We start from the raw sequence: 15,431 nt of genomic DNA, 5'->3' as shown, positions 1-15,431 counted from the left end.
ACAAATAGTTTCATAAGTTTCAGTAGAACAAATACTACTCATATAAGTCAAGGCTGCACTAAAAAACATATTCCAAGTCCCAAAACATTTCCTGCGCTTCCGAAACATTTTCTAAACTTAAGACAGCACTATAACCACAGTTTTTGAGCCGACATGTAAGCCGTACTGCTAATCTTCTTCGAAACCTCCAAAATGAGCAATATATCTGCAATAAAGTAGTAAAGTTATTAGTATATGATAGAAAAATTTAAAACAAGAAAAATTAGTTAAGGAGTCACCAAAAAATAAAGTGAATCATTGGTTTAAGCCTCATCTAGATAGTGACTGTATAAATAGTAGAAAAAGAGACATTATATGGACAGTTTGGAAAAAAAGTTTTCCTTTGCTTTTATCTGCTGGGGCGAATTGTAATCTGCAGGTTGTTTTTGTATTTCTTGCATAAAGCTTTAGAAGATCTAACTTATGTGGCACTGTGGAATGAAGCAGCAGAATGTACTAAAAGTTCTGTAATAGCCCAACGTGCATGTCAGGCTTAATGCCAATGAATAAATGTATACAATGAATAAATGTACATCTTTGAATATCAAATCTCAAATAAGTCAGTAACTAATATGTAAAATTATGACTCCTTATTTGACATAATAAGGAAAAAAAAATACAACATAATAAGGATGAAATCTGAATTTATTATGTTCTGGATTGTAAGTGTTATGTTACACCATTAAATGATGCATAGAAGACCTTGAAAGCAAGCTGCTTTTGCCATAATGGGCTTCCGCAAGTAGTGGATTCTTAAAAATTACTTTCCAAAAACTTGCTTGTTATCAAAATGCCTGTACTCTTTCCAGGAAGCACTTTCAAATGGATTACAGAGCACCCCCACTGTGCCCACCGCTACATTAAAGTCTACTAGAGGATGGAAGTTTAATAACATTCAATAAGAGCCAAGGATTATATGGACAGAATTATTCCACTTCTTTGTTTTAATATTTAGATGCCAAAGGACAGCAACATTGCAATTCAGGTGACAAAAGCAAAATAGTCTCTAATTGCTAAATAAACAACAAAAGTAACAAGCATTCACTAATCTGATACCACAGTAATGAATGCAGCAATTGCAGCAGAAATAGAGTGATAAGGGGGAGAGAAACTAGACTTGAGGAAGAAGAAAGAGAGATATTATTCAAAATGATTTTTCCATGTTGCCCAATCCGGATTTCTGCATTCTTATACATCTCAAGAATAACAAAATAACTACTTGATTGTTGACTCAGCATAACAATCTAACTAACAAGGAAGATTCCCTCTAACTACTTGAAGGAAATACATTTTGCATGTACTATACTGGTATTCTTCAAGTGAAATACTATACTGGAAATACATTAATTCTTCAAGTTGTAACTGACAATCCAGTGCAAAGAGACCAAACAGTACTATACTTGTATTAAAGGCTAGACAGACACAAATTAATGGAAGGGGAGAAGATGGAGAAGGGGAGAGTATGTGTAACAGGTGGAACTGGATTTTTGGCATCATGGTTGATCAAAAGGCTTCTTCAAGAAGGTATTCTGTCAACGCTACAATTAGGTCCTCTTCAGGTTCATGTTTGCTAATTTACTAGTAATTAGTTCTCTACTTGAATTACTTTACCATTTCCATCTGCAACTTTACATATCATCAGAACAACAGTTTTTGGCAACTAAGTAGGAGCTAATTTCAGAAACGAAGGGTCTGAGACAGAACAGCAAATTGTCTGCACCATATTTCTAACAAGAAATCAGAAGCTTTGGTCAGCAGAGACAAAGGGAATGAAGAAGACAGTGCCATGATAAAATTCAACAAGGAAAGAAAGGATTTTCCAGAGTAAAGGCGGTAATTAGGAGCCATCAAAGTTTCTGTCTGAGCTTTAAAGCCTAAATGTAGAGGCTAGACACTAAGATCAAATTGTAGATGGTAAAATGGCTCATGTTCCAGTGTTTCCTTGTTTCCATAGAATGGTTTTGAGCTTGCTCTTTAGAACCCAGTCATCAGTTGTTTGGGTTATTTTTCCCACTTATTAAAGATCCTTCAGAATTCAGAACTGAAAAAAAAAGTATCATCTAGACAATAACTAAATAAGAGCAAAGTAAGAGATAAAGCACATAGAACTTGAGAACTCAAGAAACACTTCTTTTATTTTTACTATGATATTAAAAACTCAAGAAACAATTGCAGAAAAACCATTGCAGAAGCGCAGGACAACCATACGCACTACTGAACAACATGGATAAGTAAGGAACCTCAACAAACTTCATACACCAATTCTTTCCAAAACTACTGGACACTTATGAATGACAGTTTATATGATTTTTTAAAGGGAAAATTGTTGCCCAGTAGTTTGCTAAGGATGCAGAACAAAACCAATGCATAGGCTGATAACCTATTTCCCATTTCCTCTGCCACATCGCCAATGAGGTATTTAAAGAAGCGAAGGAAAATCCCAATAGTTAAAACGGCTACAAGTCCTAACCAGCAGACTGGCATCTCAGATCATACTAATGAAAACGCAATGCGACAGTACATTTCATTATCAAAGAACAGACGTTAATCAGCTCAACAAACCCATTGGACAGACTTCAATGACGCTTAAAAGAAAAAATCAACAGGGAAACGGTGAATGAGAGGGCATACTATTTCCAGTTGGGAGGGAGCTTCTTGGTCTTTTTGTAGTAACGAGTGAGGCGGTGAATCCTGCGCTCCACCAGAATCAATCTGAACTTGGAATCCTTGTCCTTCCTGTTCCTCTCCAAATGCTTCCTGATTGCGATGGCCTTCTTGATCAGATGGTATAGATCCTCTGGAATCTCAAGTGCAAACCCTGCCCTCCGAACCAGAAAAAATCACTAATATTGTTATAAAAAATTTAAACAAAATAATGCGAATGCAATAAGAAAAATGATATTGAATTGGCGGTCTTTGAGATGAAGTTGGCGCAGAATGTGGGGAATTTTTCTCACTATGGACGGGAACACTAAGCTTTTGGCCTAATGCACAATAATTTGCAATACTGCATATGAAATAAAACACACCTTCCTCCATCAATGCAACACTTGCCAGGCCATCCCAGAAAACCTTAAAGGGATTGTCTACACTGCAACTCTCGTACTCTCTTCTTGACATTTCCATCACATTATGAAGCCCTGAATCAAAGTCAAAACCTGCATAACCCCAAAAAAAAGAAAAACAGAAACAAAAAAAGCCGCGTATCAGTGCCAAGATTAAAGTGTTGTAACCTAAAATTGAAATGATTGATTCTCGAATCTCAATCTGTACAAGTGACAAGTCATTGGATTTACAAAGAGTGTCTCCTGTCTGGAAAAAGTGGGAAGAAGACCAGTTAGTATAGAAGTCATTGGTTGTGGGGATGGACCAAAAGGAGTCTCCCACAATGTATTCTAGGCCAAAAGACTGAATCAACAGTGAAGGAAGAATGATGAATGCTGGTGAAATTAAAAGGCGGGTAGGCATTTTTCGATCTTGGATAAGAATTAAATATACCGTGAGCCTTGAGGATCCCAAATTCCCACTCCACCCAGCACCACTTAACCCACTATTTCTCTCACCAGCAGCCACTCATAGCAACATCATACACCCAATTCCACTCCCTCCACCACCATCCAATTATTGGGGAAAAAATTTAGGGCAAATTAATTGGGAAAAAAATTAGGGAAACAAGGTTTGCAAATTAGTGCAAACCCTGCCCTCCGAACCAGAAAAACTCCTTCCTGAGCCTCTGGACATTGCCGGAGTCGTCGACCTTGTAGAACTAGAGGACGGCAGCCTTGGCCTTCTTCTTCTTGGGCTTGGTGTAGGGTTTTCTTCTTGCGCTTCTTGGAGCCACCACGAAGGCAGAGGAAGAGGTGGATGGTGGACTCCTTCTGGCTCCTTCCAGATGTTGTAGTCGGCTAGGGCACCACTGTTCTCCAGCTCCTTGCCGACGATGATGAGGCGCTACTGGTCCGGCTGCCGCCTCCACTGCTGCTCGGGATTTGGGAAACGAATAAAGGGGATTGAAAATAATGGGGTTGATTGAGGGATTGAATGTGTGAGGAGAACAGATGCGTCTGGATGTGGGGACTGGTCGACGGGGGAGTAAGAGTGGTTGCTTTTCTTAGTGTATGGTACCCGCACCACTTATTTTCATTTTTAGTTTGAACAAATTTCGGGCACCGGTCAATCACGACGATTCAAGTCAATTTTAGGTTCAATTTTTATTTAAATTTACTAATGTATTTCTAATCACTACTCCTTAATATATTTATTAAAAAATTATAATGGATGAAAATTTTTTTGCTAAATTCAAAGAACTTGTAAATGTTCTCTTTCTCAAGTTATAATAGTTTATAGTTGTTCTAACTAGAAACTTTCATTAATTTTTTCTAGTTAAAAACGTAGATTTATGGGTAATTTCTTTCTTTTTTTTTGCTTTCACATATTTAATTTATGTTAAATACAAAACCTACCAGTTTTCCTTTCATAAAAATATTAGTGCAACACTTTTTGAATTTTACTTACAAACATTTATGTATTTAACATAAATTAAATGATTCAGAGTGAAATGCCCATAAAGAGCAGAATATTTGTTCATGTAATGGAGGAAACCCACAAAGAGTTGGTACTTTATGGGCCATTTCTTTTTTTAAAAAAATTTAATTTATGTTGAAAAGATAACCTGCCAGTTTTCGTTTTGTAAGAAATCAGTGTAACACTTTTTGAATTTTACTTACAAACATTTATAAATTTATCATAAATTATATGTTTGAGAGTAAAATGCCATAAAAAGTTGGTACTTTGAATAGATAATGCTCATTTGCCCATAAACTACACTCCCTGAAGGCTATTTTGTTAATTACTTTGTAGTACTTTGTTATTCCTTTGCTAATACTACTTGGCATGTAGTACAAAGGATAAATCTGGCATAAATTTCTTATTCCATTGATAAAAAGACCTGTCTGCCTTATAACTATTGTAATGAAAGATATATCTTTAGAGTTTATAACAAATTATTACTTAAGTTTGAGAAAATTATAAAATATTTATGCATAGTTTATCAAGATACCATTCGCAATTTCCTAATAAAAAAATAGGGGCTAAATTGTAAAAGTTAGGGTGCCATAATAGAAATAATAAAATTGGTGTATTACATATGGGGGTTAAATTGCAAAAGTTAGAGTGCCATATAGAATTAATGAAATTGGTGAATTACATATGGGGCTAAGTTACAAAAGTTAGGGAGTAATAATAGAATTAAAGAAATCGGTGTACTACATATGGGGCTAAATTGTAAAAGTTAAGGTATCATAATGGAATTAATGGAATTTTTTACAACATTTGGGGCTAAATCGCAAAAGTTAGGGTGGCACAGTAGAATTAATGAAAGTGACTTAGAAATAAGTACTTTAAACAGTGACGATTAATTATTGTCACTAAATCCGAATCGGTAGAGTGACAGTGACGATATTAGAAGTTGTCACTATATAGATCATTTTAGTGACAACTTTTTCAAGGTCGTCACTGAAGACTTAGTTACTTTGAGTAATTATGACAACTCTCCTTGTCGTCACTAAACAACCACGTTTTGTGACGACTTTTGTCGTCACTAAAAAATGTTGTCACTAATGACCATATTTCTTGCAGTGTAGTTTGTGACGAAAATAACGGGTCGTCACTAAACATTTAGTTGCTTTGATGCAATTGTGACAACTTTAGGTGTCGCGACTAAAGAAGCTCCTTTTGTGACGACTTATTGTCATCACTACAAAATGTTGTCACTAATACCTTTTTTTTTAGTGATCAGTGACGACAACAAAAAGTCGTCAGTAAATAGGCCAAGCAATAGTGATGATGTTCTTAATGTTGTCACTATTGTGTGTTCTAAACACTCCCTCGCTCTTGCTAAATCTTGGCGGGAATTTAAAAGTCGTCACAAATAAGTTGGCTCCCATTAGAGGTTTGTGACGAGTTAGAAAGTCGTCAATAAAGGATCCACTTTTGTGACAACTTTTTTTCGTCACAGAGAAAAGTTGTCACTGATGACCAATTTTCTTGTAGTGAACCTCTGCAGGATCGGGTTTTATCCCACTGACATTTTCTTTTTTATGTTTACATTTTTCAGTTCGCAGTAGAATAAATACAGGTAAGTATTTGGTGTCTGCGTCTTTGTCTCGAATCTCTTCGAAACTCAGACAAAGAGGGGCAAACTATAGACACCAAAATTTCATTTGTTTTATTCAATTTTAACTTTATTCTTATTTTATTTTTATTTTAATTAATTAAATGATAGTTAATGTTCATTTTGTTTATCATTTTCATTTTTAAGGTATTTTTGCATTAAATTTCTAAAAAAGGAAAAATTCTTACAAAAATTCAAATTTGGTCTTTAAACCTTTTAGAATTAAGAATTAATATTTTATTATTTATTTTCTTTACCTAAATTGTTTTGGAAAATATAGAATAAATAAATGCAAATACGAAGACAAGTGTATTAGGGGGATATTAGACAAATGGAGTGCATGCAAATAGGACAAATGTCCTCATTCTTGGTTGACAACACAAGCAAGAGGGGGTTAGGTGGCTAGACACTTGGAGGCCTAGAAAATTTGGAAACAAAAAAAAAAAGAAAAAGAAAGAGGTGGCGGCTGGGGGGTTGAGTGAAGCAAGAAGAGAACCAAGAAAAAGCTACGGGCTGTGGGCAAAAAACTAGAGAAAAGAAGGCAGAGCTGCAGGGCAACAAAAAGAAAAGAGGGAGCCTAGAGAGGAAAAAGCTACGCGACAAGGGGGGAAGGAAAAGGAAAACTAGAAGAGAGCTTGGGGAGGGGAGATTGAGAGGAGAGGGTGACGGCTGAGGAACAAAATCCGGAAGAAAATAAGCAAAAGAGAGAGTGTCGGGCTGATAGAAAAGAAAGGAAATAAGAAAAGTGTGACGGCTAAGTAAGAAAGAAAGGGAGGAAGAGACTGGAAAAGCTAGGAAGAGGAGGATCTGGGAGGAGGAAAGAACAAGAATAGACAAGAAACAGAAAGGAAAGGAAAAGGCAAACGAAAGTGAGAAGAGATCAGCGAGGGAAGGAAAATTTTCTGCTAAGAAAATTTCGAGTTCAGGCTGATTCATCAGCCCGCTTCATCTCCAATTTTCGATCATATTTCGGAGTTTTAGGAAGGTTTCTTCATTTCAGAAATATCCTGGACTGTAATGGAGGAGTTTTTGTTCAGGAAACGTTTGGGGAAAACAACTCCAGACCAGTTGAATTGAAGCTTCAAGTTGCGGCACCATCAATCCTTGAAGAAAAGTCTGCAGCTTCGAACTTGTCATCTGAACACATCTTTCCAGACTTCTCACGGGGATTCAGTCTCCAATCACTTACAGGTAATGATAGCTTCTTGTTTCATTAGTTTAATACCCTCCTTGAAATTTCTTTGGACTGATACATGAGATTTTATCACGTGAGAAAGGTTGAGTTTTGTTTTTGGGTCTTGGTTGAGGATTTCGTGGGTTTGGCCTGGGTTTTGGGACAGGAGTTTTGGGATTTCCTATAGGGTTTTATCATGAGTTCTTGCTTGAGTTTATGGCTGGTGTTCGTATGCTGAACAAACCCCAGAAAATGACATGAAGCTTCGGGCTGCTTGAGTTTGTTTTCTGATGCGTCCTCGATTGCTGTCCCCTTCCTTTTATTGTTTTTGTCATTTTTTATGTTGGTTTTCAGCGGTAAAAGGTATAAGTTGCACATTTTTGCTAGCTTGGAACTGATTTGCATGATGCATACGTTTGATAATGAAACCCAGAAGAGAGAAATGAGGACATAAGTTGTAGAAAACTTCCAGCTTTGCATGCTCTTTATTCTGAAATTTTTGTGTATAAATCCAAGGGTTTTATGTTGAAAAGTGGGAAAAAAGTTTAGTAATCTTGTTACTTTAGTCCAAGACTTGGTTGGTTAAGCCATTAGTGGTGTTCGGATGAAAAGAAACCGCAGCAGAAACCATGAAAGTTGCAATGAAAAAAACGCAGCAAGCTTCTGCGAAGAGGATGCATGAAAAGTTTCAAAGTTTGCACTTCCGCCCCTCAAGTTTCCGATAATGTTACTATGGCACATAAAATTGGAGAATTTAATCAATTTTGTCCCTTTAACATCTTATTTTTCTTTGATATACTTTAATGTGATTTTTTGATATATTATTGGTGAAATTTAGGATGAATTTTGAAGGTTTAATAATTTTTGATAGATTTATAGTTTTGATTTGGGATTTTAGCAAAATTTTAGGTAATCTTGTTGTTTAATTATAGCCAATGGGTTTTCATTCATTTTGTGAAGTTTAGCATTTGGTTTTGGTAGGTTTCACCTTAAGCCTTTAATTTTAATTTATTTCATCTTAGACCCTTAATATTTGTAAAATAATGATTTGACCCCTCAAACTTCTTTAATTGTTCCAATTGGGTCCTTGTTTGTTTTAATTTATTGAATATGGGCTGTTTATTTTTATTTGAATGATATGATTGATTCAATTTCGTATTTATTTTCATTTTCTTGTGATTGTTTGTTAATTAAGGTGATGCTTTGACCATTTTATTGTTTTGGAGGGTAAATAAGAAAATTGCATTTCATTAGACAACCAATTCAAGGGAGGTACACTCTACTCCTTTATTTTGATTTTATTTGACCCTATGTGCACCTATGTGATCTTATGTGTATATTGCATGCTCTTTGAATTTTTTTTATTTTTTCCATTTTTTTGTTTAGTCACTTTTATTTGTTTTAATTTTGTATTTTAAAATTTAATTTTAGTTATTTAGGCATTTAAGTGCCAAATTGTAATAGTTAGGTTATTATTTCATTTCATTTCATTCTTTACCCTCTTTAGATTGTAGTTAGGGTCCCCAAAATATAATAGTTAGAGCTGTATTTGCTTTTTTTTGCTTTGTGTGCTTTGCATGCATGTGTGTTACGTGTTACTCGCTTTCTTAGGACCTCGCATCAAGATATCCTGCTTATGTGCTATGTACTATATGTGATTTATGTGTTTATTTGCTTTATTATGTTTTACATGATTCATTTGATTGTAATAAATGCTGACGTCACCACACTAGTCCAACGCTAGTTGTGGCCCCTTTTCCGATTCCACACTAATCCAATGCTAGTTGCAGCCCCTTTTCCCGATTTCTCACTAGTCCAATGCTAGTGAGAACTTATAGGTATGGGCTAATCCAACGCTAAACCTTTAGGGACCGTCCTTGCATTAGATCATATTTGTGTGACAATCATTAAATTTCCATGCATATTTTTTACTTTTTAGGGTTTTTATCGTTTTGCATGACATTTCCCTTATATGTATATGCCTTATCCCATATTCCCTTATATGTACATCCCTTATCCCATATTCCTCATATGTATATCTCTTATCCCATATTTTTCCTATATATATCCCTTATCCTCATGTGTGACACATGACATTAGACTTGCATTCCATTTAAGAATTAGAACTAGGTTAGTACATTTGCATGATTAGATAGGAGAAATACCCCTCGAATATGGGATATGGACGAGTTTGGCTTTCTAACCTTAGCACGCTTATATTCCCTCTATAAAAGGGAAAATCTAGTCACGAATCTTAAGTCTCCCGCACCCGTTATGATGCATTCCTTTAGGTCATGTGTATTTGTATATCATTATTTTCTTTTATTTTCTTTCTTTCGAGTCTCCTGATTTGCATATTCGCGACCTCTTCAAATAGTCACTTTTGGGCATCACAATTAATGTGATTTGCACCAATTAAACTTTGAAGAGATATTCCGACCCCCCAATACCCTCCTAGGTTTAGGTTTGTATTCATATAGTAACGTCAAAATGTCATAAATTCTTAGGTTACAATAAGAAAACTTTTGATTAAATCGCGCAACTAGTTTTGGCTAAGTAGAATGGGTGTTTTGGATTTTATCCTTGCCTTCCCTTTCTTCAAATGTGACTCCCGAACACTTTTTTCTGATTTTCGAATACTTGGAGTCGTTTAAAAGGGGTTTTCTTTACTTTATCATTTAAAATTCGTTTTAGGTGACTTGGTACACCTTAACTCAATACCAAGTGGCGACTCCTATTTTTTCTTAAAAAACCCTTTGTAAACTATATTTTGGGCCAAAAATCGTCGCACTTTTAAGTCCCTTTTAGGCCTTTTTTTTTTTCTAAATCAAAAACTCTTTTTCACTCAAAATAAATCAAAAATTCATTTTTCAAACAAAAATCAAATCCAAAATCATTTCTTTATTCTTTTTCTAATTAAAAAATTCATTTTCCTCAAAATTAAATAAAAAATTCACTTTTATAAACCCGAAATCATTAACTCTTTATTTTTCATTTAAAAATGCGGCGCGACAGATAGAAAAAGTACTAAGTGGCACATGTCACTTTCTTGGCAATTGCTTAGTGTCATGGTTTAGTAAGATACAAAATGCTATCTCCTTGTCCACGGCCGAAACGGAATATATTGCCGCTGGTACATGTTGTACTCAATTGTTGTGGATGAAAAGTACCTTGAATGATTTTGGATTAATGTATGACTGTGTGCCTATGTATTGTGATAATACAAGTGCCATAAATTTGACAAAAAATCCCATTCAACATTTTAGGAGAAAGCATATAGACATAAAGCATCATTTCATTCGTAATCTTGTCCAAAAGGGTGAAATTTATGAACAATATGTTTGTTCAAAAGATCAAATTGTTGATATTCTTACAAAAGCCTTACCTCTAGATCAGTTTATATTTTTGAGAACAAAGTTGGGCGTTTTGAAAAAGAATCTCTAAAAATTCTCTGGTCAAGCTTTATCGGACGTCCGATACCAGATGAACGGACGTCCGACAGTGTTCTAAGCTATTTTCCAAAAAAATTTTGTATCGGACGGTAGTATCGAACGGTTCTCTTCGTTCGGCCGTCCGATACTCAAAAAGAGCTTGTTATAAAGAAGGTTTTCTCTCATTTGCTTGCGAACACACCATCAGTTCGGACGCATCCCTTTCTTCCTCTCTAACTGCAAAAAAATTCAAATTCGCGCCCTTTCAAGACAAATGTCAATAAATTGATTCTGTAAATCGTCTCACAACTCCTTTGCGAACTAATTGGCATTTACAATCCCTTCTAACTGTCAACCATTCCACCGATCCCAAATCTCATCAGAAACCCTAGTTACTCTAAATTTACCCATTTTGGAAGATTCAAGCATTCATTTTAGTCTAAATTACAAACTTAGTCCATCTCATTCACATTATCATCACATTCTGCAGCCAAAACATCTTACATTTCATCATGGTACGGTTGAGAGGTGGCCCTGCTGGTACTGGACGCACCACTAGACTCAGGGATGAAGAACCTGTGGAGCCTTCCACTAGAAAATCACCTCAAGGGATTGAGAAACGCGGTGGAAAAAGGAAACTTACTGATCAAACTGAGGAACAGCCAACCACATTGCCCAAGTTGATCGATGATGATGCCAGAGAGAAGTTTGAATGGATTTCACAGAAAGGATTCACCACTCAAAGAACCATCGTTCCCTCTGAATTCCGTAAGTTTGATCTAGAGCCAGTCCTTAAGCTTTTTGAATTTAAAAAATGGTCTCACATTCTGTCCATGCCCAACACATATTATCCTGAAATGGTCTCAGAAAGGGTAGTTCCCACACTGAACTTATCTCTCGTGTCAATTCAGTAGACACTGTACTCACTCCTGATATTGTCAATCTGGTTCTGAAAACCAAAATTGAAGATGGCTGTAGGAGTAAAATTGTAAACTTTTTCTCTCATGAAGAATATTCGACTGCTTATAACCATTTTCATCTTGAAAAACTGATGGCTTACTTTCAAAATCACTTTAACACACCTGCTGAGGCCAAATTGGAGGATCTTAGTCCTCATAATCTGATTATTTTCACAATCATTTCAAATTTGTTGGTTCCTACTGATGGACACAGAACTGATGCTAACAAAATGGAACTCTATCTATTTTATTGCTTTGTTGAAAAAATTAGAATTGATTTTGATTTTGTCATGTTCAAATTTATGTTAAAACTGGCCACTGACAGCTGTAGGAAACTCTCCTATGGAAAGTTTTAACTCCAATTTTTACTCATTTCAAAATTCCTTTCACTGGAATCTCTCCAAAAGAATCTTCATCATCCATTTTCACAAAAACTTATTTTGAGAGAAAAAGTATTAGATTCTTTGAGGGTCACTGGTGTTATAAGGAATCTGTCTTGGAATCTAGAACCAAGACTCGTCATGAGGCCTCAGTCACTCCTAGACCTTCCACACAGCCTCACATCACTTCACCCTTTTCCATTCATCCTAGAAGATTCTCTACTCAACCCACCTCATCCAATCATGAAGTCATCTCCCTACATGAGAGACTTTGGACATTTATTTTTAGACTATTAAGAGTGAATAATAATAATGTTAATGGAAGTGCATTAGAGGTTTAGTGCACAAGTGAAACAAACCCGACAGGAAATGGGCACGAAATGCGCGCGTACGCTCACTATTGGAGAGTTGATTTTTGTGCACCTTAGAGCCAACTACCAAGCTTACTCTAGAAGCTTTTCCATCAGCCACAACTCTCTCCTCTCTCTCTCTAAGCAGCCGTGCAACACCAAGGAAGAAGGAGTAAAAATTTCTTCATCTCATCTCATTCAATCTTGCACCAAATCATCTCAAATTCCTATCACACCTTGCAAATAACTTGGAGATCATCTTGGGTTAGGAGAAGAGCTTCATTCTCACGGTTTTCTTAGAGCTCAAAGGACCAAAAATTTCTGAGTTCATCATCTAAGGAGGTAGCTAATCATCCAACCCTTGAATCTTAGCTTTTGTAAATTAGATTACACTTAGAAGCGTGTAACTTCATGTGGGTAGCTGTGGATTGTTGAAAATCATGTGAGTAGGCTCTATGAAATCCCACAATGAACTTGATGATCTGATTTGATGAGTTTGGATGTTATTTGTGTTGATTAAGTGTTAATCTAGTAGAGATAAGTGGAAAAAATGAAAAGAAAATCAAAGGAAGTGATGCATGAAGAAGGACCGAATCTGCCCTGTTCTTGTTAAACCTTTGGTGTGATTTTTTTGTGGTTAAATTATCTTGATTTTGATGTAGATATATTGTATAGGTTGTGTACAAAGTTTCCATGAAAAATCACTTGATTTGGTTGGGTAAATGTTTGGATTTCAAAATTTCTTCATGGCTGGAAAACGTGTCCAGAGTTGCTCTGGCAGCGAATTTCAAACGACTACAACTCTTTGCTCCGACATCAAAATTGAGTGCCGTTTTGGCATTAGAAACTAGATACTTTCAGTTTTCTAACGGTATAAAATGAATCCCCTGATTCCACTTGAGTGAACCGTACCAGCCTTTCAAAGTTACCTGTCCTGTTTCTCTTCTGTGTTAGAGAACCGGTTATGTGCTGTGATTTGCTGCTCGAAAATGAGCTAGTTATGGACAGAATTTTAAAATGATTTCTGCTGTGAAATTGTAGCCTTATGAATTTAGTTTCCAACGCCACCAACCACACCTAATTCTAAGTTGAATTGAGTGAGTTGTGGCCGAATTACAGACCTGCATCAAAGAAAGAAAACCCTAATTTTAGGCTAGCCAATGACTTATTTCGAATTGGGACTTGTTATTTTGAAACTTTTGGTGTCAATCACCTACCAAATATATTTTGGATGTTTCTTAGACCTTGTCTTCATAAATGAACCAAATTTAAGTCGATTCCATTGGCCAAAAGTTAGAAAAAGGAAAACGGAAGTACAAGGCAGATTTGCCTTGAAAATTCTTGGAACTTTAGTGGCTTTATAAACTGACCTTCCGTGTGAATTTTTGCATGAAATTTGACAGAGGAATAGCCATTATATGGTAGATTAATACTACCAATTTTGGTGCCATTTCAAGTCCATTTCGATGCCCAACCAAAGTCTCAAAGTTCATGTTTCAAATCTGGAAAACCCTTGTTCAGTGAGAAATTTTCAGCAACTTTGAGCTGCTATATCTTGGCACTCAAAACTCCGATTCTTGTTCCGTTTGTTGTGTTTTAAACTTTGATTATAACTCTAATTGGGTTCCAAATTTCAGAGGCTAGTTCACATTCTGTAAATTTTGCCGAATTTCCAAAGTTTGCCAAAAACCAATCCCAAATATGTCTAGGGAGTCCAAATCAGCAACTTTGAGCCGAATTTTGAGTGTCTTCCATTTTGAATCATGGAAAAGTGTCTTCTAGGAATTTTTAGTACTTTGGAATTAGTTTCCAATGATACTAAGTTTTCCAATTTTGGACCTACAGAGAGTGAGATGTGATTTTTCAAAGATCGCACCTCAAATCTGAAATTTCCGAACTTAAAGGAAATGGAGTCCTTAGCACTCTCTATTTTCCTTCGAGATTGCTTGACCGTTTTACACTTGATTTCAAAGATGAAAAATCAGATTTCCTTCTATTATTAAAACCCCACTTTCGAGCCTCGATTTACGAGTGATTAAGGCTCATTTTCATGATATTTTTCTAGATTGTACATGTGTGCAATCTTTCTTGATAATTAGGGGTTTTAAGCGATAGTGTGTAATAGTTCATTATTAATTTCTTAGGCACTCAAGAGGACCTTCAAGAGGATCCCACGGTGGACACCTGAACCCTCAAGTGGGCACTACTTCTTTGTTTTTGATTGGTGAGTGTCAAGTGTATGCGAACTTGATACATGCTTAACTGTTATTAATGATTGGAAATTTTGAAATGCTGAGTCGAGTGTGTACTTTACCGTACTCGTTCTCATTTAAATGAATCATGATTGAATTGATTGAAATGGAATGAATGGAAAGAATTGTATTGAATGATTGAATGAATGAATTGGTATCCTATGGCTGCATACGTCGTTGGAGTGAATCTCCTCGACTCATAAATGTTAAGTGGGGGACGCCCAATTCTCACTGGCCAACCTTGGACCCGAGCCGGCATGGGCTTGGTCGGGCTCCTTGGTGAACCATGAGAAAACATAAGCTTGACCTATTGAGAAGTCTTGCTTGGCATACTCGAGCAGTATTGCCACAAACAAATGACAGGCGGGCCCAATATAGGGGTATGTAACGGTGAACGGGGACATGATAAGTGAAGTTCTACGGACTATAACCTACCTGATTGATGGAGTGTCAATTCGTGGAGGTTCTTGATCGTGCAAGTGGAAAAATAGCTCCTGAGAGCTCCTATATCCTTGAATTGTTTCTGTTTACTTTTCTAGCTCGAATTGTTATTTACTTGAATATTATTGTTTTACTCATCAAATGGGATTGTTACTTGTACAACGTGCTTGCATGTGTGTTTTCTTGGCCTCACGAGCAATTGCTCACCCCGTAGATTTGTTTTCCTTAACAGG

At 36.1% G+C, this 15,431-nt stretch overlaps 1 protein-coding gene across 1 annotated transcript; it reads right to left on the bottom strand.

Annotated features, from left to right (window-relative positions):
* Nucleotides 1–2,669: 2,669 nt before the first annotated feature.
* Nucleotides 2,670–3,507, bottom strand: LOC113759790 (early nodulin-16-like). The gene is made up of 3 exons (XM_027302363.1): nucleotides 3,336–3,507; nucleotides 3,069–3,197; nucleotides 2,670–2,857 (listed from the first exon to the last, which is right to left on the bottom strand). Exons 1-3 carry the CDS (start codon nucleotides 3,505–3,507, stop codon nucleotides 2,670–2,672), a joined length of 489 nt encoding a protein of 162 aa, XP_027158164.1.
* Nucleotides 3,508–15,431: the final 11,924 nt, after the last annotated feature.

This window comes from Coffea eugenioides, chromosome 2 (assembly GCF_003713205.1).
Source record: "Coffea eugenioides isolate CCC68of chromosome 2, Ceug_1.0, whole genome shotgun sequence".
Taxonomy (NCBI): domain Eukaryota; kingdom Viridiplantae; phylum Streptophyta; class Magnoliopsida; order Gentianales; family Rubiaceae; genus Coffea; species Coffea eugenioides.
The sequence above is the reverse complement of the archived record's forward strand: the minus strand, read 5'-3'. Positions and strand labels throughout refer to the sequence as shown.

Coding starts and splice junctions, on each gene's coding strand:
- LOC113759790 (XM_027302363.1), bottom strand. CDS start 3,507: ATGCCTACCCGCCTTTTAATTTCACCAGCATTCATCATTCTTCCTTCA. Junction 3,198..3,335: donor CCAGACAGGAGACACTCTTT/GTAAATCCAATG, acceptor GGGGTTATGCAG/GTTTTGACTTTGATTCAGGG. Junction 2,858..3,068: donor TGTTGCATTGATGGAGGAAG/GTGTGTTTTATT, acceptor TTCGGAGGGCAG/GGTTTGCACTTGAGATTCCA.